We start from the raw sequence: 25,850 nt of genomic DNA on the forward strand, positions 1-25,850 counted from the left end.
TTGCTCTGATTTGTAATTCAATTATATCTGACACAATGTTTATTGTAACAAATTTTACTTAAAATGTTGCCAGGTATTGAAATTGACAAGCATGCAGTACTGTGGTCTTAACACTTCAAAAAGATGCACTAGTTGTAAACCACTGTGCAAGATCTGCAGTATTATCTCCCAGTCTGTATGTCCGTTAGAAAGTCTCAATGTCCCAATTTGCACTTATTTCAAAACAAACTGCATAAACTGCAGGATAATGAATCTCAGTTTTTTACTAGACTCTGTCTGAGGCGTCCCAACAAACAGTGGTCTAGTTTGCAAGTTTGCACAAGTCTTCGGGTACCCCTTTTACGTGTTGATTTTCTCAAATGGGTTTTCGGAGGGGGGGGGGGGACCGGTGCAGCTTAGGGTGCCGGTGTCAGGCTCGCTGCTGTACGGGATTGTGACAGTGATGTAGCGCTACAGCACTCGTACATCACTGTCACAATCCCGTACAGCAGCGAGCCTGACACCGGCACCCTAAGCTGCACCGGTCCCCCCCCCCCCTCCGAAAACCCATTTGAGAAAATCAACACGTAAAAGGGGTACCCGAAGACTTGTGCAAACTTGCAAACTAGACCACTGTTTGTTGGGACGCCTCAGACAGAGTCTAGTAAAAAACTGAGATTCATTATCCTGCAGTTTATGCAGTTTGTTTTGAAATAAGTGCAAATTGGGACATTGAGACTTTCTAACGGACATACAGACTGGGAGATAATACTGCAGATCTTGCACAGTGGTTTACAACTAGTGCATCTTTTTGAAGTGTTAAGACCACAGTACTGCATGCTTGTCAATTTCAATACCTGGCAACATTTTAAGTAAAATTTGTTACAATAAACATTGTGTCAGATATAATTGAATTACAAATCAGAGCAAAGTGTATCACATAGAGTTTAGCCATAGATTGAGCGCAGCACTACCCTCCACTCTATATTATATTGAGATGAGCAGCTATCCTAAATCCGGTATCAGGTCAGAGAGTCCATAGGGCAGCCAATCAGAGCACTAGACCGTGCAGAGCTAGACCAAACTGGCAGATGATTAGATAGAACACCCCCCAACTTGCAACCAATGAGAGCCTTACATTATTTGCATGACCAACCTGTAACCAATCAGGGCATTAGAATGTGCACTGTGCTAGACCAAAAAGCAGCTAGAACATTGGAAAGCCCACAGGGCTATACCAAACCAGAGGATTAGACCATTCACCTACCTGCAGCCAATGAGAACCTTAGCCCAGCCTTTCAACCAATCAGAGAATTAGAAGGCATACAGGGCTAGATCAAACTGCATCCAATCAGAGCATTAAAAGGTGTACAGGGCTATATTAAACTTTAACCAATCAGAGCTTTAGAAGTTTCAGTATGTTAGATCATTCTGTAGACTGGGTGAGGACATTTACCAACCAGTGTGAGCCCTATGGCATTCACAGGGCCACACCCCCTCTCAACCGACAGTGTTAGAACATGCATAAAGATAGGCTAGGGCTGGCCAAAAACGGTCCTCCAGATCTACCAACAGTCCACTTTTTCCAGACCACCTAGCTGGTGCACAGGTACAGTCATTACTCACTGTCACATTCCCCAGACCACCTAGCTCAGTGATAGCCTTGACACTCCAGCTGTTGTTGAACAACACATCCCAGCATGCCCTGCTACAGTTTTACTATTAGGCCATGCTAAAACTGATGCAGGGCATGCTGGGATGTGTAGTTCAACAACAGTTGGAGTGTCAATGTTAGCCATCACTGACCCAGCTGGTGCACAGGTGCAGTGTCATTATTGATAATAATGTTGCATTCTTAATGCACCAAAAATATTGTGCCATCATTGTAATATTTCTGTACTAATTTTCTGCTGGCGCAGTGGATTTTCCCAGTATACATTTGATTACCGGGGGACACAAATGAAAAAATTCACCAACTGAGGAAAAATTCCTCTCATGTTCTCAGTCGGCCCCTCACTGTAACCTACGCAGTGCACCATTCTTCAAGGGACTCTGCCCAGTCACTCTCAGAGGTGGCAGCCATGAACCAGTATGGACGACAAAGCATTGTTATCTCTGATAGGCTAATAATTACCCCACAAAATGGCTGCCTCCTTTTCTGAAACTCCCAACTGATGGCCTCATCTATAGCAATTCTCAATCACTCACCCATTACTCATGGGCCCCTCCAATAGATTTATCTTGCTGCCCTGCACACGATGTACCGCGTCAGCAGCCATGTTGTCACAGAGCCCCTCACGTCGGACTCCGAGGCCGCTCACAAATTGTCAGTTCTATGGTGTGGTGTGTGTGTGTCTGGACAAAGTAATATGTTTACAATTATCTGTATATATTGTATCTCCTGAAAGAACAATCTGTGATTGTGCGTTTTCAGTAGCGTCTTGTGTTCAAAACATATATCTTGTTTTTCTGTACATTATGAATTAAAAAAGTTAATGGAACAAGACTGTCGTCTGACTATCACCTAGTTACCAACCAAACCGTCTGAGGCAGCTATTACCTAGCGCTAATGGGTGTATTTACAAAAGTAAATGAACCGGGCACTTGTGAGCTGTTTTTCTTAAAGAAGTAAAGCAGCTGCCAGGGTGTGGTAAATAGTAAACTACAGGGTAAATATAGCAAGAAACACAAAGAAATAGGCAGCGCTGTATACAATTAACACATGGGATTGCCTGTATTTTAAATGTATATTAGATATTTATTATTACAATGATAAAAAATAAAGAATTGTAAAAAATGAATTAAAATTAAACATTAAAAATTGTAAATTACACATGTACCCTCCCCTGGCCTCTGCTATAATTGGTCCCTATTAGGGAAGGACAGTTCTGGCAACAAAGTGGCAGATTGGGCAAATTGGGACAAGATTTGAGATGTACAGTCAATTTTAAGATTATGAGGTCTCACCACTTGTAATTTAGGATTTTTCCGGGCTTGGGTCCGTTGTCCTCACTATTTCTGCGGAGATGTTTTCCTTTTTTGTAGGAGCAGCCACTGGAGGAATATCAAGGGCCTTGTGGAGCTTCCCTGGTGGTATCCTTGTTTGTTTCTCGCTTGAGTGGTACTCAGATTGGTTGGTGCCCAAATGAATGGTCTTTTAGAATCGCCAGATGAATTCACCAGGTGAAAAGAGTAGCGTTTCGCTGTTGAATCAGCTTTTTCAAGGTGACCTAGCGCTATACAGAGAACCTTGGTCCAGATTCAGTAAAGGAAACTCTCTGCATATGTTACATATGTGTGGGATGAAAAGGCGCCAGGTCAGAGTGAAGGAAGAGACCAAAGTCCCTGCTACAGTGGGGTCTGAGGCTTTTTGGTACCTGTTTTCCCCCTGTGAGCCGCTCCTATAGAATGTTTCCTGTGTCTCCCCTTGAATGGGGGTAACATGTTGTGATCTCTGCAGAGTTCAGCCTGTAAACCCTTCGAAATGGCGGCCGCCATCACGGGGTGCACGTCACCCATGATCCCCCCCCCCTATGCAGGGAGCCGGCTCCGGGATCCCCCAGGGTCCAGGAAACCTCACTTGTGAGGTTTAAGCGCTGTGCTGAGACCAGACCGCGTCTCTCAGCACACAGGGAGCGGACGCTTCTGTCAGCCCCTGCTGCACTGTCAGTGTGAGGAAGTTCCCCTGGAAGCCTCATAGTGTGCCGGCACTAACTAAGATGTAATATTAATAAAAAACAAACACCCTAGCTACTCTATCATATGGCTGCGGCAGCAGCCCTTCATCATAGCAACCACTCCAGTGGGCACCTAAAACGAACTAAGGAATGCTGGGATGCAGAAGGGAGGAGCCTGCTTCTCAAAGCTTTAGCATAGGTATCTGACTCCTTTGGCCCCTCCTACATCCCAAGGTTAGCTGTGTCACCAGGATGGATGAAAGAAAAAAAAATCTGCAATTTTTTTTTTTATCCGCAATCCCCTCGAAACATGACTGAGCCCCCAATTTGAGGGTGGTAACCGGACATTTCTGGGAGTGTCCGAAAAACCCAGATGTGCCCATGTGTTTTCAGGGAGAGGGTGCGACGTCAGCTCCAGCCCTGATCAACCTGTTACGGACTTGTGGAAGGGTCAGAGGGGGGGGACAGCATTAATTCCCATGGAAATTACTGCTGTTGAATTTAAATTGATGTTTAAATGTTTTATACGAAGTAAATTTGGTCTGCGCTATAGATCATAGTACGGTTAGGAATCTCTTACGCTTGGCACACACTCTGATAAACGCACCGATCCTTGGCGTATTCTGGGTACTTCGATTTCCTCCCACATGCCAAATTTATACCGGCAGGCTTATTGGGTCCTAACAAAATTAACCCTAGAATGTCTGTGTGTGTGTGTGCGCGCATGTGGTAGGGAATATAGATTGTAAGCTCCACTGGGGCAGGGACTGATGTGAATGTTCAACTATTCTCTGTACAGCGCTGCAGAATATGTGTGCGCTATATAAGAAACTGGTAAAAAAAATCAAAAACTGCTGAAGTAAAGATCACAGTACACAGGCAGCCTCTTCTAGGAGGGGTATGGATCATTAGGTTACCAGCAAGTAGGTCGGCATGACTAAAGGTCGACAGTGAAAAAGTCTACACATTTTTTTTACTTTTTTTTTTTTAAGTTACATTTTTTTCACCCGTCAACAGTCACCATAAACACTAAAACGTAGCACCGTGTGCCCTTGCATGGCTCACTACACTCACCATGCTTCGGGCACACTATTTTATTCTCCCACCACGCCCTAGTGGATGGTATTAGATTATTTATTTCTTATATAGCGCAGCATATTCCGTTGCTATGAAATACCGCCTGTCCGCACATGTCGGCTCAAAAACCAGTATAAAAAAAACCCCACATCGACCTACTTGGTGGTAACCTAATGACCGTATCCCTCTAGGAGCATGTCAAGTCAATAGTAAGCCATGCGAAAGTCTGACCACAGCGCCACCTTGTGACCGCAGCCATGCACAACTTCAAATAAAACAACAGAAACGAAACAAGCAAATCAAAGGGTTCTTTTTTATTTCCTTCTGGTTCTTTTTGATGTGGCCAACGCGAATCCTGCCATGCATTATTAATACGTCTTGTTCTCATCCGGACAGAAATTCAAGAACGAGGACAGGAGAGTACAGCATATTAACCCCTCACTCACCACATAATACCAAATGAGTCACCATAATCACACGCTGCTCATAACATTGAACGGAATTGTCAACGGAATTAGAAAAATGGTATAATACATCATGCAATACTGTAGGAGAATAACATGGTCACTTCCAGCATGTCCTTTATAAAACCACACGGCAAGCGGGCAGATATCCGCGTGCACTGCTCGCCTCCACAAACCAGCCCGTTCCTCTGTGAGGTCACTGGTGCGCACTGCACACCTGTAGGGATTGGCCAACGGCTGCCCTTCCTAGTAACCAGACAGGCTGCAGTCGCACGAATGCTTCCTCAGCCATTGGAATATAACCGCTGCCTTTCTCTAGTGAGGTGACCTTTTCATACTGGACACATCGTAAACAGACGCCTTAATGATATACTCAGGATACGCAAGGGACATGATCACTGTACCGGAGCTGGAGTGAAAAACATCTCAATACTGTGTGTGTTGTACATGTACAGGCTCAGCAAGTTATATTGCGCTAGAGCGGACCTATCCAACCAGTGCCTCTCCAGCTGTTGTGAAACAACAAATCCCAGCATGCCTTGCCAGTTTTGGTGTTCGGGAAAGCTAAAGCTGTAGCTGGGCATGCTGGGACTTGTAGTTTCACAACAGCTGCAGAGGCACTGGTAGACAAACTTCTATTTTGCTTTCTGGAAGGCGGAGGTGAAGTTACGCTGACAAATATAAATAGGATTTTACCCATAGAGCATTACGCTCAGTGCTGCAACAAATAGCAGTGTCTAAGAACAGTGCTATATTTATAAGAGGCTGGAAGGAAGCCCATACACCAGGGGTAGCCAACTCCAGTCCTCGAGAGCTACCAACAGTTAACTGTTTTCCAGGTCTCCTCACAAAATCACAAGTGAAGTAATTATCTCCACCTGTGGATCTTTTAAAATGTGTCAGTCGGTAATGAGTGCACCTACGAGGTGAGCTGGAAAATGTGAACAGTTGGTAGATATCGAGGACTGGAGTTGGCTCCCCCTGCCATATACTTTCTCTCTGACATTACAGTGCGATGTTATACAGGTTTTGTGACTGTAAATCTCAGCAACAGGTTTTGGACATGATGCAGGCTAACGACTTTATAAGGTATCATTGTATCTTGGTGCAGCTGGAAGCGCTGCCAAAACGATAACGGATGTACAAACAAGATGTGGGGATAACTACCGACAGTGTAAATGTACAGGAATCATACTCAGCTTGCTGGATCAGTAATGTCTCACACAGCACTGACACCTGAACAGCTTTTAGGTCACGCCGCATACATGGCCTGGTCAGGAAACACTACCCTCCGCAGACATCGCCAGCAGCATGGCATGGGACATTGGATATGGTCTGTTCAAGAATATCCTCACCTATTTAGGAATGTCTTCCATCGGTTTCCTCCTCTGGAAGAAATAAGTCACCACCACAGCACAGGCTGATAAGGGAGAGGGCCCAGGACACACGCAGTACCATAGGCTGCCTCCTAGCTGCAGAGGGAGTGGAGGAGAACAAGGAAACACTCCTAGACAGTTGATGGTTCTCATAGAAGCAAGGGGCGGATGAGCTAACCCCGAAAATGCAATCGCATTAGTTCGCAGTTTCAGTGCTGGTTATGGGCAGCGACAATGAAACATTGTAACGGGTCCGGTAAATGCAGGCGCTCGGGGGATGGTTGCAGAAACTACATGAAGCCAGGAAGCAATCGATGGTGTGCGTGCGCGGGCTTTGCGGTGTAGTGAAACGCGCACTTTTAGAGACGTGCCTGCTAATTTTAGCAGACACATCGCCGGGCAGTCGTCAGCGTGTGGGGGGCTCCCCGTGTGCTAAGCGCCCCCTGCAGGCTCGTGCCAGGAGTTGTAGCTTAGCGACAATTTACTGAGTCAGGCCGAGGGGCAGCAGCTGTTACAAATTAGGAAATTGAACAGATCCAATAAAATATACTACTAAAAAGGAAAGACAAAGCATTCTGCATTCTTAGTATAATCTCATCTGGTTAACAGGCTGAACATAGGGGGTGAGACAGGCAGGACATCGGTGTAACCATCCTGGGGATAGAAGGAAGACAAAAAGGGGTTTATATTACATCCTTAATCTGATATTATTTTGGCTCCAAAGGATGACCCCGTATCACCAACATCCTGAGACACGGAACACTGTACTGAGCCTTCCGTCACCAATGGGCTGTATACAATGAACAACCGATAAAGGGCTACGTGCTGTCTGTATACTGCCTTACTGGAGGACGTCAGCTGCACGCCCAAACTGGCACAGGGAGAATGCCCGCACTGTGGTTAGACAAGCTTGGCACCTTAGGAGACGGACGATGGATTTGGGGAAACGCAGGACCCGTATGGCTTGCTTTGGAAGCACAATGACTATAAAGCAGCCTCTCTGTAGGAGCGTAAAATAATCTAATTTAGTATGAAATGACGTAACGCACTCTCTACGGACACTGGGACTGTAAAACCATTTAAAAACCGGAGTATTCAGAAGAAACAGAAAGCCAGGACTACTGATCATTATTACTAAAGCCAGCCAAATTAACCCTCGCCCGCATCAGAATCCTTGTGCCAATACCTGGTGGGCTCCGCCACGCTCTGAGATGAGGGTGCGGTAAAACAGGCAATTCAGAAAATCTCTCAGGCGGTCGGAGAAGAGATTCTAAGACATACAGACAGCACCAGCGAGGCGCACCTATACCCTATAGGTATCTTGTTTGTTTTATTTGGCGTCTCAAAGCTCTGTAATAATTTACTTCAATAGCACCAGGCAGCGAATGCAGCCTTGGATCTTCTCAATTTACTATTACTGACATTTTCTTGTGGTTTTTCTCTTTCCGTCTAAGTGCAACCCCAAGAACTGGGCAACGTTCGGCAGAGCCTAACTGATGAACCTGCTGATCGCCTGGAGCGAAGGGAAGTCATTGTCCTCTATGTGCAACGTCTTGTGGTGAGCAATGTCCCTGGGGGCCAGCACTTGGCGGCAGGTGGGGCAGGTGGAATAGTCCAATTCAGGGGAACTAGAGTCCGTTTTCCAGGCTGCCTTCTTGCTCTTTTTGGACTTGTTTGAGCTGGTTCTCTCTTCTGGGGGGAGTTTTTGGTGAGCTGCCAGCAGTTCCTGCTGCTTGGCGTTGTCAGGCAGAAGCACCAGGAGCTCCTTGAAGATGAGACTGAAGTTCTCCCCGAGAAGTTCTCTGCAACTTTTATAATACTCTGATGCTGATATCAAACCCTTTAGTGACACAATGAGAAATAACACAGCGTAAGGATATCATTTAAAAAAAAAAAAAAATCACTAAAACAGCACCGACTATTGCCGGCTCAGTAATTATTCCAACAAATCTGTAAAATCCTGAAAACATGACTTGCGAGGCAACTTGAGGACTGCAGATAGAAAGCCCTTAATCTTGCCGTTTCCCTTCACAAATAAAATAAATAGATCCAGAGACTACCATAGGTCCAAAATCAGAGGTGTTGGGAGTACAACTAAAAGTTGTACACGGGAGGTACAGCAGGTGGCGCTGTGTCTTAAGTTGTCTCAGTGAAGTCTTTCCTTATTGTAGTGTTCACTCTCAATATGGTATATTCAATGCGGCCGGCAATGATGGCTTGCTTCAAGCCATCCTCGCCGTTTAAACCCTTCGCTGGTCGCTCACCCTATTCTATGTTCCCTGGTAGCTAGCGGCGAGCTGCGCTGTTTGGGGAAAACAACATCCGGCGCGGTTCGCCGCTAATGCAGCATACCCGCTGCATATAGCCGCGAGCCTTGCCATTTTGACGGCCGCACTCGCCTTTCTCCACCTCGCTTTTAAGAAACCGCAAGGTGGAAACGGCGAGTGCAGGAGGTGGGTTGAATACTGAGGGCAGGCCTAACAGTGAGCAATAGGCACTGCTCACCGTCATAGTATGCCTGTTTGGCATTGAATATACCCCATTATCTGCCTTGCAATACTCTGTTAAGTTATGAAACGCCACATTCTGGACATGGAAAAGCTTATCCAAAACGTTCTCCGCAGCAAGACTCCTAGTCCATCAGCATTTATCTACCACAAAGAAGATTCTAGGAAAAATGATACAATGATCTACAAGGTGATATTTTAACTTTTCTTCCTTCAAGTGACTGAGATTATTGGAAGAGGGGGCTAAGATTATGCAGCAAATAGACCCATAACAGGAAGATGGATTATTATAAATGAACTCCGTGACCAGCACCACCATATTTACCTGTCTGAATTTTCCAGAGTGGGATTTAAATTCATTGAACTTGGACTCGTCGCTCTGTAGATAATCCTTGATGGAACTGATCAGGTGAATGTTCCGCTGCTGAAAGTTTTCAGGTACGAGGTACGTCCTGTTGCAAAAATTCACCCTGTGAAATAAATCAGTGAAAGGCCTTACTATGAAATAGGGCGAGGCGTGCAGAACAATGTAATGACAAAACAGATCAGCATACAATGAATGACTGAGGCAGCCAATCATCTCACTAGAAACTGATGACATCACTTACAGCTGGTTCCAAGATGTTCTATGGGAGGGAAACCACAAAGCGGTTACAGGCAGTGGTTCCCAAGGAGTAGGCACAGTGCAGGTTTTCAGTATAACCGTGCTTGGCTATATGTGACACTATCAGTAACTCAGGGACCAATTAAGTTTCTTTCACCCATTTGATTTTGACGACGGCGCCCAGCCCTAACAGGCAGCTGTACGACTGCGTTCGCTCGTACCCGTCCTGCGTTTCTATGGGCACACCCATGAAAAACCAGGGGTCCGCCCTGGAACGCCCCCTACCTGTCAGTCACCCAGATCTGAATGGTCCCCTCACTCATCTGCTGAGTGACAGATATCTAACACTTGAACTGTTTTTGCTTATTGAGGACCACATTTGGGAACCACTGACCTACACGGCCTATTACAGGAAAACCTTATGAATATAATCAGAGGTGCTGGTTCCATATCATTCATATATTTCCGCAGACCTCACAGTGTGCAGGACAGCGCTGTTCTTCCAAGTGGCCCTATCCCTGAGGCACATACTCAGCAGGCTGGGAGATACCTGCCGGCAATGTAGTGCAGCTTGTGAAGCAGAAAGAGCCACAGACATAAGATCTCGCACTACTTTGGGCCACTCACTCTTTCACTGGCGCGGGCTGCGGTTCTGCAGGAGGAGACACGGCAGAGATATTGGAGAATCCAGGTGGGGGTTTTCCGACGGATGAGGATAATCCTGGGGGAGGTGCCAACGGGGCAGCTGTAACCACAGGAGAAAACCCTGCGGAAGGTACAACAGAAAGGGATCACAGATCTATGCTGTTCTCTTTATGTTCTAGCGTCAAACTTAAACCAATAACTAGTAAGAAATCAACAAATATATGACTGTCCGCCCCCCAGGCCACACTAACAGAGGTGACTGGTTGATGACACAGTGGAGGAAAATTACTAAGATGTGTTTTCTACTTCACATGTGATGTTGCTATGGGCAACCAATCAGAATATACTTATACTTTATTTAGCACCCTCTAGAACAGGGGTGTCAAACACAAGGCCCGCGGGCCAAATCCGGCACGCCAGACCTCTTCATGTGGCCCGCGCAGCCGCCGCGCAGCCTTCACCTTTTATTCTCGATTTTTTTTTTTTTTTAAACAAGAAAGCCGCCTCTTCAGCGCATGCGCGGCAGCCTACAAGCCAGAGAACGTCTGCCCTCTAGCGCAGTGCCGCCGGTCGTCAACCCCTCCTCCGCTCCCACCTGCTGTATAGGAGCCAGAGAGAGGAAAGAGCAGGTCCGTCGTGGTGAATGGTGCTGCTGCTGCTGTGCGCTCCAAGTCACGTAATGCTGAGTGTGCACTGCACAGTGACCGGGATCACGCTGCCCCCCACTCCTGGATAGATAGTGCGAGGAGCGCTACTCACAGGAGGGAGGGGGAAATGCGCCTGTGTGAGAGCGCAGCTGTGTCCTTGGTGGTGGAGCAGCTCAGACTGGAGTGGACGCATCAGAGCGGGTAAGTGTCAAACTCTCTGCCTATGTGTGTGTGTGCACTGGCACATTGCAGCCCATCATTAATTGCTGTGTCCCATGATAATAAGCAGGACATATGCCCTAAGACTGAGTGCTGCCCCCCTGTGCAGGCAGCGTGTGCCCTAATGCACTGCAGTTCACAGCAATAGCAGGAGGGAAATGCTGCTGCTGAGTATACAGTGACAATAATTTATGATAATAAAGAGTGGACACATAGTCCTACAGATACAACCGGCCCTTTGAGGGTGACCAAACTGCTGATGCGGCCCCCAATGAATTTGAGTTTGGACACCCCTGCTCTAGAAGATAGTAGACCGGATCACATGTGAAGTAGAATACACATCTTAGTAAATTTCCCCGAGTGAGTGAGTGTCAATTGCTATCTCAGTGAGACTTCCCCCAATGTAGTTTTACCTGGCGGTGGCAACCTCATCCGGTTGTTGGTCACCAAAGCCGGGAACTCCTCATCTGGTAGAGGGAACACTGGTACAGCAACAGTAGATTTGTTAAAGCCAGGAGGATCCCTAGAGCTGCCGAGCTTCTCCGTGGCCTTCCTCTCATTTACTCCATTAACGACTGTGTTAGACTTGTCACTGAGGATGGAACTGACGGGTGGAGTTGGCGTGCGCTCCGTCTCCCTTGTGTTCTCCTTGTGGGAGGAGTTTGCAGACCAGTCTCCACCAGCTTGCACATTGGATGAAGCGCTTGGTTTCTCAGAGCCCACGCGCTTCTTCTTGTTGTTCACCTTCCCGCTCGTTTGAGAATTAGGTGAAGTCAACATCTTTGAGATATCAATCATGGTGGGAGCACTACGGAATTCCTGTGCGGTCATCCCAATATGGTCATCGTCGTCATCAGAGAAAGAGGGAGGTTTGTGGACTTTCTTGGAGAAGCCCTTTAGATTGCTTGGCGGAGGGGCTTTATTTGGGACTTTGCTTGAAGCAGCAGCGGCTGGTGCAGGCGGTTTTGCGCTACTTTTGGAAGAGGAAGTTGTCCAGGCGGAGGTGACGGCTGACAGTGGTCTACCAGGCTTTAGGTTGGACACCAATGCTGGGAAGTCCTCCTCATGGAAGGATTTGGAGGACCTAGCCGAAGCCGTGTACGATGCCCCTCCCGAGTAGGGTGGCACTGCAGAGGAGAGGCTTGGAAAATCCTCCTCTTTCAGTTTTGCAGGGGCGAGCTTTTGGGCACTGAAAATGCACAGAGACTCATGAATAGGAGAACCTATATTACCTCGATATTTCCAGTCGATCCTAAACTAAACTCACAGAACACGTGGTAGCGCTACGCACAGTGTGAAAAATAACAATACCGTAAAATAATGAATGTTAATTAAACCAATCAAAAACAATTTAAACTCCTGAGAGTGGGGAACAACAAGAAAAAAAAAATCAAAATATAGACTCCAATGATTAAAAAAAAAAAAAAATTATAATATTCAACTTCTTAAATTATACAGATATCGGAATCCTGACCGCCGGTACTCTGCCAGGGGGCAAGCTCAGAGAAGCATCTATTCTCCCTCTATGGAGGATGTGGACGCGTACGAGTGAGAATAGCCCGTCAGTCGGGATCCCCCCTTTCGGCATTTTACCGTTGGGACATCATCCGGCACCACATGTATTAAGTCTGGAGCAGAGATCAAATTAAATGTGATGACGCACCAGTTAATCGTCATCACTTCTAATGGTCAAGTCACACTCTTGGTTTGAAAAATGACAGTTGAGAGTTGACTGGCTTCTGCGTCATCACCTCTTGATCGCTTCTCCGGGCTTACTACATCTGCCCCACAGCATGTTGCATGGCAGTTAGGAGCCGAGTGGCTGCTACTTTATCCCTCTCCCTTTTTCCTTCCCGGCGTTACAGCGAGAAGATGCCTGGAGTGACAGTGAAAGACGTCAACCAGCAGGAGTTAGTCAGACCCCATACACAAATTCAAAGTGAACAGAACACATCAATGCAGGTCTGGGGGCCCGATTCAAAGATTTTGGACCACGAGTCCCCCAACACACATCATATCTCATATGAGGAGTGTTTGCGACGTCAGCTTGTTCCAGAAATAGGAGAACGTTTCTTGGCACATACGGAACTATTTGCCCATTCTGCTCCGGCAGCAATATTAATACTTTATTCACTTCTAGTTTATTGGAATTCTTTATAAAACCCAGGCATTGATCCCCGCAAAGTTTATCTACAAGAGAGTCCCGGTGGTCAGTATAGTGTTCCACAACACAGCAGGGAGTACTCCCAGTGCCAGATATACTTATATATCACATCAAACATCCAGGCGGTTACCTCAAGACAGGAGCCGGAACAGCAGATCCAAAAGCAGGGAAATCCTCTAGGTTCAGAACCACATCAGACGAGGCGCTGGGCGTCATCCCAGAATCTTTTGGGCCTAGCGACACTTAAAGCAGAATTATGCGTTAGGGTATGAGTAGCCGTTGTGTACCCTATCAGCTCGAGAAAACACATCGTATATGAGTAGGTGTTCAGTGTTACAAAAGGTCTCCCATAGGGGTAAATGATAGATAGCATTTGAATGGTCGCGGGTGGATTCTTTAGGCAGTCACACGTAAGGTCTAGGATTGCAGGTGTCTTAAGGGCCCTATACAATAGGGCAATTTACATGCAATATGGGTGTTTATCCTGCGATCGCTGTGATCAATCGCATGAAATTGCATGTGAATGAAAGCAGGTCTGATGCCGCCACGTACGCACCGCAGCCTGCGAGTCGCACTCCGAGCTAGGAGCACATGCCAATTGACCACATGCGATTTTGCCGTCTGGAAAGCTCAATGGCGATTCACGGGCCCAGCTTTACACTAGCAATGCATACAGAACCCTGGTGATCTACTAAATCAGGGTTCTCCATATTGCATTTATATGACTGGGAAATAAAACAACTATAACAGGGGTGGCCAAACAGGTCCTCAAGATCTACCAACAGTTCAGGTTTTTCAGGCAACCTGTGGATCTATAGTAGGAATGAATGCAGCATGTTTGAAAATGTGACAGTTAGTAATGACTTAAGCTGTGCACCAGCTAGGTAACCTGGAAAACGTGGACCGTTGGTAGATCTCGAGGACCGGTTTGGCCACCCCTGAACTAGAATGTTCCTACCACCAATGGAAGCAGATCCCGAACGTAACAGAACATAACGCTCACCTGCGGTGTCTATGCATGGTTTGGGGGCCGGTTTGAGGGTCGCTTTGGGTTTGCGCCCCTCCTCTGGTTCCCGGGCCTCCTCCATTCTAGACCTTGAGCTTTCAGTATTTGGCGGTGTCGGTTTTCTCCCCACTTCTTCCTGCCTCCTGGCCGCCACCGAGGCTCTGACTGCAGCCGCAACATCACGGTCCTCCTCCTCCCTAAGGGGCACCAATCAGGGACAAGCACCAGCTGGTCAGAAGGACTTAACCCCAGACAGATGCCTACAGTACCCATGGATTATGGATAGTGGGTCCGGTCCAATGATGTATCTCTAGTGTGTTGTTACCTTTTATATCGCCAGCTTCCCCTGCGGTTCTGCTGACCTCCACGAGCTGCGCCCCGCATCGGTCTCATCTGCCGGTTATATCTGTCCACCTCCTCAAAGTCCTCTCCTCCAACCGTGCCTGGGTTACACAAAGTACAGTAGGTTAGCCCCGAAGTGTAAAAATACTAAAATAGGCACATAGCAACCAATCAGCACCGAGGTAACATCTATCATTTGCATAATATAAAATTATACAGAGCAGCCGATTGGTTGCCATGGGCCACCTTTCCTCCCTGATCACTGCTTCATACATCTCCCCCAATATATGCGATCACCATGTGAATAGAAAATATGTAATATCAGCAAGACAAAGTGAGGTCAAATAACTAGATCTCACGGATCTGCAAAGTTTCCGCCTTTGCCGAAGCCCTTTGAAGAGGTCGGTGAGATTCGCAGGCACGCGTCTCTCTATATGGTGGCGAAATGCAACACACAGCAATTACCCTCTGCCCTGCGATTGTGCCGGGGGGCATAGTTGAACTGAAGATCAATCTGGCGGTTCTGGCGGGCCTCTGCGCGGTTCTTGCTGTGGCATGAGGTCTTGTGCGCTTTGTAGTCGATCTCACTGCGAAACGCGTGTGTGAACTGCTCCGTGCTGCACCGGCCCTCCTCACACAGGTAGTGGCTTTTAGCGAAGTGCTCCCGCAGGAAGGTGTAGTCACTGCAAGAGACAGATGGTACTAATATGGTAACTAGTCAGCAGACATACAAACCACCTCGTGCTTCACTATACTATCTAAGAGAGACTGCTATGAACCAACCGCACACATGTTTTAACCCCCCTCGTTTCCAAGAACATAGGTCATATATGGGTCCTTGACTCCACCAGACGTTGGAGCCACAAAGCCAAGTTTGACAGCATGATTTTTTTGTTTAACTGGGTGTAAAAATAATTTGGCTCCTCAAAAGTGTCTGAGATTTCCTCTGCTCACACCGACCTGTAGTATTCCTGGGCCCCATCGGAGTCACAGAAGTGACAGAAGTAGTGATCCCTGCGCAGGTGTTTCAGCAGCTCGTCGTTGTCCAGGTAACGTTCATCACAGAACTTGCAGAGAGGATGACCGCGGTGGGAAGTGTCCTCAGGATCACCATGGATGCGATGGCGGGCAAGGTCCTTGCGGGTATACCACGTCCTCTCGTAAGTAAAATTCTAAGAGAGGCAGACAAAGAATCATCATTTATGTGTGTGCATTTTGATGATCAGCAATAAAGTTTTTGCTCGTGGAAGGATTATTTTATTAGACATTGTGCACTTCCACCACGGACACCAGAACCAGAACCGATCCGGGGAATAAGCACACTAGGCAGATAAAGGTGCAATAAAGTCTACAGAGACATATAGGGCTACAGGCCGGCCAGCACCCTGTGCATGGTGAACATTGGCTGCTTATTTTGACACTGCAATTTAGATTTCAGTTTGAGCACACCCCACCATAATCTCTCTGCACATGTTGCATCTGCCCCATCTACAATGCAGCGCAGTTCTGTCCGTTTGAGAAAAATTTAGCTTCTGTCATTATCTCTGAATAAGGACCAGAGTCTACTGCTCCTTCTACCTCTGGCTGGCTCCTGCTGTCACCTGACTAGAAGGTAATGGGTATATCAATAGATCAGGGATGGGGAACCTTCGGCCCTCCAGCTGTTGTGGAACTACACATCCCAGCATGCCTTCTTACAGTTTTGCTATTTGCCTTTGCTGCAACTGTTGCAGGGCATGCTGGGATGTGTAGTTCAACACCAGCTGGAGGGCCGAAGGTCCCCCATCCCTGCAATAGATACTAGATATTAGTATAATAAACTAGCTAACTATGTGCAAATCATCACCTCCACCTATATATACTTAATGATGCCTACCTCGCACCCACCCTTTAAATTTAATGCTCCGCCTCGCCCCCACCTTTTATATATTTAATGACCCTCGACCTCCCCACCCCCCTCATAAAATATATTTAATGATTTTCAAAATTAAATTAAACTGTAGCTTTAAAATAACCCCCCCCCCCCAACCCCCCCCCCCCCAACCCCCCCCCCCCCCCCCCCCCCCCCCCCCCCCCCCGCAACCCCCCCCCCCCCCCCCCCCCCCCCCCCCCCCCGCAACGGCAGAAATCCAGAACTTTATTTTTATATACACTCCAGAAAGGAGTAGCAGTAACCCAGTGGATCACTTTAAGCCTTGACCAAAGATTTTCTATCGGATTTAAATCTGGACTATTTCCTGGCCGAGGCAGGACAGCGATTTGGTGATCACCGAACCACTTCATGGACTCTTGGCGGTGTGGCATGGCGCTCCATCCTGCTGGAAGACACAGTTACGTGGGTCACCTTCAAAACAAATCCTTGATTGTGGGAATGTTTTGCCTCCAGCACGGCTTCTTGATGATGTTTTGGCATTGATATTGCCGTCAAAAGCCAAATGTCCCACGCTATGGTTGGTCAAGGTGCCCCGCACCATCACACAATGGGTGCTACATAGGGATCCGATACGAATTGCCGGCGGTCGGAATCCCGACACTGGAATCCCGACCGCCGAAATCCCGACAAGGGGGGGGACATGGATCGCCCCCCCTTGCGGGCTCGCTGCGCTCGCCACGCAGCGGGCACGGTGCCTCGCTACGCTCGGCACGCTATTTTATTCTCCCTCTATGGGTGTCGTGGACACCCACAGAGGGAGAAAGTTTCGGGATTTCGGCGGTCGGGATTCCAGTGTCGGGATTCCGACCGCCGGGATCTCGACCGCTGGCAAATTAACTGCATCCCCTACATAATTACCATGGTGCAAAGATCTTCCCCAGGTGGAAGCTGAACAAATGTCATTTCATCACTCCTGAAAATGCCAATTTTGGTCTCGTCACGCCAAATAATCTTGTTTCAGTCTTCTTCTGTCCACTCCCTGTGTGCCAGAGCCCATTCTATGTGTTTCTGCCTCTGGTTTTGATACGATACAGTTCTCTCTCAGGGTCCCAGGTCGAAATAATCATTTTCAAAGTTTTTTTCGTATGGTCCCGTCACAAACTTGGACACCAGATGTTTTCATTAGGTTGTTGATGGGCTTCTGCAGACCTTAGACGGCCCTGCAGGATAGGACACAAGAAGTGTGGGCTCTCTCCCAGTTCTTGCGGCTGATTTTACAGATCCACCGATCGCAACCCTTATACAGTTTCTTTACTTCGTTGCCCCGCCGCCCAACCTCTGTATAGGTATATTCTTCCTCACAAACGGTCATGGCTTTGCCTCTCTTCCCAGGCGACCAGCAAACATGTTTCAAGGTATTCGGAGCCATTTTATTCACACTGACAATAGTTCAAATCACTTAAACTCACACCATCACTTCTCAGCACACAATAGATTAATGACAAACAAGGATTCAATTGTAACGATCGCTAAGGCTGTCCTGATTGGTTATTGCAACGAACCCATGCACCCCGTAATTGGTTGATTCAAATCATGCGATGTTGTGTTGCTACTACACAAAAATTATAACTCGAACATTGCGTGGTGTAACCAGTAACGGTTCATCATTTGTTTTTAGAAAAAATAAGAACATGACAAATGATAAAATATTAAGTAGAAACATCACTGATTAAAATAAAAACATTAACGTATTGATTTGGTGTAGCAGAGTATGAACTTTCTGCATAAATATCAAAGACAACATTTTTTTTTTTTTTTAAAGTGTCAAGGATTCCACTAGTGTAGATCAATATATATATATATATATATATATATATATATATATATATATATATATATATATATATATATATATATATATATATATATATATATATATATATATATATATATATATATATATATATATATTTCTGTAGGGCCAGCACACACAAATCTCAAATAACAGCAGCTGGGGTGCCAACTTAGGCTTGCAGTCCAAGGGGTACAGCCAAATATAAAGTCCAGTATAAAGAGCACTCACCAGTCTTCCAATTTCAATGCCAATAAAAGTTTAATACATCACCAGAATTTCAAAGCAGGATGTCATCCTGCTTTGAAATTCTGGTGATGTATTAAACTTTTATTGGCATTGAAATTGGAAGACTGGTGAGTGCTCTTTATACTGGATATATATATATATATATATATATATATATATATATATATATATATATATAGCTTTGATCGGCCATTACATATACCATACTGTCACACAGCAAGTGCTGCCACCTAGTGACAATAAACCCAGCAGCATTACGACAGGCAGAGATAAGAGCTGCACTTACACACATCGGCCAGCAGTCTTACCTTCAGGTGCTTCACACACAGCTTGCAAGAGAAGAGCTCATGATGCTTCCTCATGTGCTGTTCTAGGTCAGCAAAGGCGTGAAAGGGTCTCATCTCCGGACACAGGTAGCACTCGTGCTGGAGCAGACGCCTGTGCAAAACAAATAGGAGAGCTGGCTGAACACACACACACACACACCAGCTTGGGACATAATATAGTGTTCATTCTAGCACCCCCTATATTTGAAGGGTGTGGTATAATTACCTGACAGTCGGGATTCCGACAGTCATTACTCAGACGTCGGAATCCCGACTGCACAGCGTGGGGAGCGCAATGAAGCCCCTTGCGGGCTCGCTGCGCTCGCCACGCTGCGGGCGCGGCGGCGAGCTGAGCTTGCCACCTATTTTATTCTCCCTCTATGGTGGTCGTGGACCCCCACCAGGGAGCAGTCGGGATTCCGATGTCGGAGTATTGACTGTCGGAATCCCGACTGTGGGGGAGCCGTCCGGCACCCATATTTGAAAACCCATGCAGTTCCTCTGCCCTGCCTGGGGTGTCACTGTCTGCTCTGGTATTTCTAGCACAGGTATGATTTGCATATATACAGACCACACTGTGCTAGAAGCACTACAGCAGACAGTGACACCCCAGGCAGGGAAGAGGAACTGCATGGGTTTTCAAATATGGCGGCTGCTAGAATGATCACTATAATACCCATTTTATCACAATGACACAAATCGCTTGTCTAACACCCAGAAGTGCACACTGCTCCCAGGTGCTACAATAGAGCAGTAGTGTAATATCAGACATCTGCAGCTTCCTTGTGTTAGATGTCATGGAGGTTTAGCCAATAGAAGCAGCTTAGGAACCAGCCTGGGGAACAAAGTCAGAAGTAGCACCTACATAACGGGTAGCTGTAACTGGGTACAGACTGGGGGAGCGGGTGGCTGTTCTATGTGACCGGACCCTTGCTGTACTGCAGGACGTGGGCCAAGTCACTGTACTGACACTCAGATCACACACTGCTTCTCCTAAGCAGGATCATGAGAAAAAAATAAATAAATACCTATGACATCCAGAAATGAATATTGCCTTTCCCCTGTTAACCACTACAGCCTGTACAGTGTGTGCACGCTACAGTGGTCAGTAACATTCTAATTAAATCAGCTGGTCTTGGACGATGGATGGAAGAGATTACTCACCAGCAGAGGGAATACACTTTGCTGTCAATATAGTAGATGTCATACTTCCTCTCGCACTGCAACTGCGAGGTGTTGATACTGGAGAAGGGGGCAAGCTTCTTCACAAACACCACCTGTGAAAGAGAAACCACCAATAGGGTTACGCAGTGCAGATATCCTGAACGCCTGTCCTGCATGCTTCCACAGCCATGACGCCTCGGACTTCACAAGCCGCCTGCACGCAGCGGTGGCGGCCATGTTGTCAGCTGAACTAAGTGTCCTACAGATAAAAAGACTGAAGCCTCCATAATGGAGTATATGAAAGGCATTTATGTAGAACATACAGGAAGACATCAGGCACAGCTGGATATTGTCTATACCAGTGATTCCCAATCTGGGGTACAAGTAACCCTGGAGGTACGCTGCAGACCAGTTGGGGGTATTTGAAATTAATACTGGTAATGGCGTAAGAGAAGGAAGAAGGCTCCCGTTGCCGTGGAGATTAACCACGTTGCGTTTCTTCTGGTTCCGCCTGCAGCATCTCCTTGCACATTTCCCATCCAGCAGTCTACTGGGAGCTATACTGCCCTCAGACATCAGCGTATTATGTGCACCCACTGGCAAACTTTTTGTTATTTTTTTGGGGTGCACATAATGCTTGTTCTATGTTTCTATTTGCTGAGCTTTTGGTGAAGGCTTTTTCTTGTGTCATCCTGGGCTGAAGTTTATTGCGCTGTGGAGATCAGTAAAAAAAAATTCTACTGTTTACCTGGAGGAAGCAGAGTTATTAATCCTACAGGCGTTAGCGGGAACCCCGGAGACAGTACACAGCCAGCGGACAGACATAGAGGGACTCGATTCCTGACCGCACACTACTGCTCCGCTACTCCTTAATATAAGGACACACATACACGCTAATTTCCACTCCACTCGTAAGTACTGTGGATACTTGAAATTGAGAGGAGGGGCACTAATAAATTAAAAGTCTAATCAAGGTGTTTGGGAGAGGAACCGCTGGTCTATACCACACACACACACACACACACACACACACACACACACACACAAAATGTAACCTATATAGAGGGGCAGCAGAGTGAAGACCGGGACTAATGAGGCCAGGCAGTGCAAGCAACTCTAGGAGGAGCAGGAGACCAGCAAAGAGGTGACAGATCTGGACACATTAAAGGACACATTGTTACAGTGTATTATATCAGCAGAGATTTAGATTTCTCTGCTGAACTTTTAAATGTCATGTTTTATTTTAACCTTCCACACCTCTATACTTACTGGTACATGTCACCACTAGTTAGTGGAGAATGTATAAGAAGGGCCTGACCAAACACAAGGAGCTTGTTCTCTAGGAAGACACCACACCTGGGCTCTGCAGAGCAGCCTCTCTGGTACTTAATCAGCCTGCAGTCCATTCAGGAAGCTCCTTACAATGGCCAAAAGGGCATGTCAACGAGGAGGGCAGCAGTGAACACACGCAGGAGCTGGACAACATGGCAGGGAAGAGTCTATATATAGTAAGCAGTAAAACTGGCCAAGGTCAGCGGCCCCCGACCAGGATACTTGTAGCGGTTATTAATAACGAGCAGGGAGTTGGGATGTGACCTGTGCGGAGATCTCCTTCTACAAGTCTAATCTACATAGAAATGTCCATAAAGCTGTAATTTGTCACCGGACTTTTGTTATTAAACCTTTGAGTGCAAATATTAGTGTCAACTTCTCTGAGAGATCTGCAAAATATCCGCTAAAAATCCCAGCATCGCTCACATTTGTTATATAAATAAAAAAAAAAAAAAAAAAAAAAAAAAAGGATATTCCTATATACGGTAACATTACAGGTCATTATGAGGACTACAAATGTTAGCTTGCTAATATTCACATCAATTTTGACAAATTCACTTGGCACTCAAAGGGTTAAGGACCCAGCGAGTGTCCACACCATGTTTTCCTAGCTACACTGCCGCATAGACTAACAGAAGTAGTAGCCTTTGGTGTGAAAATCTCCAAGCTCCAGTAACGCTGTCCTGAAATGGCACGTGAGGTTACACGAACCTGACAGCCTCCATGCCAAAATCTCCATCCTCCACAAGACAACAGGTTTACATTTAACAAAACACAATGTATATTTTTATTATCATAATACCACGAGGAACAGGTGACCCCTGCAATATGACTGTTAGACACAACTATCATCCAAGTGCAAACTGTGTGCAGCTTACAGAATAAAGCATATACAAAAGGCATAGACAAGATACCGCCTCCTTGTGGATGGAGTTAGCATGACAGGTACAATATACGCTACCAATGACGTAGCAATGTGCAATACACTCACCTGGCTACAACAGGTAAATGACAACTGCAGACAATGAGTCATCTACACATTACACAACAGCCAAAGGTCACAGCTGTCATTAAGTCCCAGGGTAACCAGCAAATGCCATACATGAATCAGAGAAGTGGTAATAGACAAACACAACAATTAGGTGCAAATTAACGGGGGTATTCAATTCGGGATTCCGACTGACTAGATTGCTTAGAAAGTAAGCACAGATCTCTCCGTGTATATGCCCAGAGATATTAAATATCTCTTGCTAACTAAACCAGTGCTTGCAGTCAAAATCTAGTCAGATTTCTTACCAAGTGACTGCAAATCTATGTGTACGGAACGAGAGATACTGGTTGCAATCTCTCATTCTGAACCACTAAAGCAAAATTGCTTACCACAAATCTCTGCGTGTGCATGTGCTCTCCATGGGAGATCTTGACACCAGCAAAATTGCTTAGCACAGATCTCTACATGTGTATGCCCCTTATGACCGTAGAAAGCATTTTGAGATCACTGTGGAGCAATGTCTTCCACCTCTACAGCTATGGAGAGAAGCAACCACTACACCAGAGACTGCCCACTGAGACAGATTTCCAGGCCTACCTTGTCCAGTTCCTCCCTGCACACGGCACAGTACTTCTGCTCGCACAGCACTCTCATTTTGGTGGAACAGCGGTAGCAGACGGGGTGGTCGCATTTTCCCAGCGCATACACATCCAGCTCCTGGCAGCAGAGGACACAGTTCTTCTCATGGTCCAAGGACTTTCCTGACTTTGATGCCATGGCCGGAGGAGAGAGCAATGATGAAGGTGGTAGCAGCTTAGTGGAAGGTCTGCGAGAGGACACGGTGTCAGTATAGAGGCAAACAGTATATGGAATGTACACCAGAAAGACCATTTTAATGTTTTATTATAATACTCAATTTTATGTACAACATGAAGATGTAGTGTTCAGTCTAGCACCCTGTATCTTTCAAAATCCATGCAGTTCCTCTTCCCTGCTGTGGTGATTCTAGCACAGTATGTATTTCAGCACCTATATACAGACCAGACCTGTAAGCACCGCAGTACATAGTGACACCCCAGGCAGGGAATAGGTACTGCATGAGTTTTGAAAGACGCAGAATGCCAGAATGAACACTAAGGGTGGTTTCTAAATTTACCTTTGAATTGTAATTAACTCTTTATGATCCACAAGAATAGGGCACAACGGCGCAATCTTTTCCCACAAATTTCTCTCTCTAGTCTTGGGTAACCCACACAGAGGCTGATCGCTGCAGTGAGGCTAAGGCTGGCCATACACTAGACCAGACCAACTTTCAGCCAACTAGTTGGTTGAACTGAATATCTGGTACTGTATGGGGGCAAATGCCAATAAGCTATTTGCTCACAAACTCGGGAGAACGGACAAAAACATTCGGTGAAATTCTTTAAATCAAATAGGTCCAGCTACAGTACATTGTCTGAGTGACAGCTGTTGTCCATTTTCCGATTTGGGAAACAAATGACTTACATTTGCTTCCATCCAGTACCAGGTTTTAATCCATCCAATCAACTAGTTGGATGGTATGAGGAAAGTCGGTCTGACATGTGGATGTTATTAATTGTACATACAGATTTCTATTACAAAGAATACCTTTCTCATTTAAGTGCCTTAGTTTTTGTTTTGTTTATTTAGAAGATAATAGAAACAATGGTTGCCCATAGCAATATCTCATCTTCAATAGAACTCCCTAAGGATGAGAAGGAAAAAAAAAACCCTAAATAAAGAATGGTGATAGTACGTTACGGTGAAAAACAGGGGGGAGAGGTATCAAGCCTTGGAAAGAGAGTAAGTGGAGAGCTAGATCAAGGCAGTCAATTAGCTTCTGACATGTATCTAGCAGTCAGATGACAGGAGTGGATTAGAGGCTTTGGGCAATTTCACATTTGTCTCTCCAAGCCGTAATACACCAGAGAGATTGTGGATATTAATACCGCTTTCACATCGCAAATGCCAGGTCGCACCTGAGATTTGGGCATGGGTCCATCCCGGTAGCAGGCCGGCTTATTGCCGAATCACTGATATCATCCGGGGGGCAGAGCGGGGGAGGAGGCAGCACTAAAACGACACTTCTGCCTCCTCCATAGAAGTGAACGGGATCCGTGTTACTAGCTCACACTGCCCAGCATACCGAATCCAACCCGGGTGAAACCCTTCTTTTAACATCGGTCAGAATACAGGGTCACTGGACCCATTTTTCCATTTGTCACTTTCACACAACACAGAGACCCGGGATGACCTGGCAACAACCCGTCCCGGACCCGGTTATTTGAGCGGTGTGAAAAGGGTATTACTCACAATCTAGTGTAGGGACAGTAGACCGGTGAGGTTGGGGAGGCGGCGACATAACGAAGATGCGCAGTCCGGTAAGAGATTATGACGAGAGGAGGTGCGTGCAGTATCAAGCCCCATACACACTAGGTGATACTGTTCGCAATATAGCCCAGATAGGGCTTTCTGAGCGATATTGTCAACAATACCGCCTAGCGCATACATTCATGTCATTAACGATGCACCCATGTTCAGACGAGGGAGGTCCTAATTAACGATGGCCATGCTGTGATTGTAGTACGACCATCAACTCCTCCCACTGTCACCCCCCTCACACCTGGCATCGATGTTGTAATGTGTATAGGGCTTAAATCTAGTCAGTTGATAGCACCAAACATCACCCATACACACAGAGCGATCCGTGCTTAATTTCTAAGCGATCTAGTAGGATCGCTTGAAAATGGGGCTTTTTTTGGCCCATCTTAGTCAAAGTTTTCCAAATGTTTGTGACTGCCGGCAAAGTTCCTCCCAGAGAAGGGGGATCTAGCCACTAGCTTTTCTTTTCCTCCTTCCAAATTCACTAAGTTCCTCAATATGGAGCCCTATACCCCCCTCCGTGTCCCCAGTGCCACCACACCTCAGCATGATACCCTCCACACGGTCAAGTCCCCCAAATGTTCCCCTGACCGGCATTTCCCCACATGGCCATCAGGTGCCTCTTACACCCCCCGGCAGCCCGTTACCGCACGTGGCTCGCTGTCACCCCCACCGGCCACAGCGCTGCCCGCCCGCCCGCCCGCACAGGCTTCTATGTCACCCCAGGGCCTCCCAACCCCGCATCCCCACCCTACCTCAGTGTATGGAGCTGGGATAACTGTAACCTCCGGGAAGCCGCTCTACAGCCCGGTCAGTCCCTCCAGCAGGTGACGCAGGCAGCGGCCACACGTTACCGGCTAAGGAGACGTCACTGTCTGACGCACGCCGCCGGAAATCCACCATAGAGATCCGGGACAGGCCCGAGCGTCCAGCCCTCCCTGGAGCCACTTCGC

General features: G+C 46.7%; 1 protein-coding gene across 3 annotated transcripts; it reads right to left on the reverse strand.

Moving 5' to 3' along the window:
• Positions 1-5,028: 5,028 nt before the first annotated feature.
• Positions 5,029-25,850, reverse strand: ZNF598 (zinc finger protein 598, E3 ubiquitin ligase). Of its 3 annotated transcripts, none has more exons than XM_083152617.1 (13): positions 25,653-25,850; positions 23,092-23,320; positions 20,172-20,284; positions 18,990-19,119; positions 15,668-15,879; positions 15,173-15,390; positions 14,691-14,808; positions 14,363-14,562; positions 13,490-13,601; positions 11,609-12,384; positions 10,312-10,450; positions 9,406-9,550; positions 5,029-8,413 (listed from the first exon to the last, which is right to left on the reverse strand). In XM_083152617.1, the coding sequence occupies exons 2-13, from the start codon at positions 23,269-23,271 to the stop codon at positions 8,063-8,065; spliced, it is 2,694 nt and encodes an 897-aa protein (XP_083008743.1). In that variant the 5' UTR covers positions 23,272-23,320; positions 25,653-25,850; the 3' UTR covers positions 5,029-8,062. The 3 variants fall into 3 exon arrangements, with proteins under 3 accessions (XP_083008743.1, XP_083008742.1, XP_083008741.1); XM_083152616.1 differs by lacking the exon at positions 25,653-25,850 and adding an exon at positions 25,439-25,509 and having other exon boundaries at positions 13,490-13,592; XM_083152615.1 differs by lacking the exon at positions 25,653-25,850 and adding an exon at positions 25,439-25,509.

This window comes from Crinia signifera, chromosome 7 (genome assembly GCF_055691185.1).
Source record: "Crinia signifera chromosome 7, ASM5569118v1, whole genome shotgun sequence".
In the NCBI taxonomy this organism is placed as follows: domain Eukaryota; kingdom Metazoa; phylum Chordata; class Amphibia; order Anura; family Myobatrachidae; genus Crinia; species Crinia signifera.

Bases quoted from the DNA above. Each gene is read 5' to 3' on its own strand.
- ZNF598 (XM_083152615.1), bottom strand. From the start codon at position 25,494: ATGCCGGTCAGGGGAACATTTGGGGGACTTGACCGTGTGGAGGGTATC. The intron at 23,321-25,438 runs GTGTGGTGGCAC...GTCCTCTCGCAG, and splicing joins GTGGAGGGTATCATGCTGAG to ACCTTCCACTAAGCTGCTAC. The intron at 15,391-15,667 runs GTCGGTGTGAGC...TGTCTCTTGCAG, and splicing joins GGGGCCCAGGAATACTACAG to TGACTACACCTTCCTGCGGG.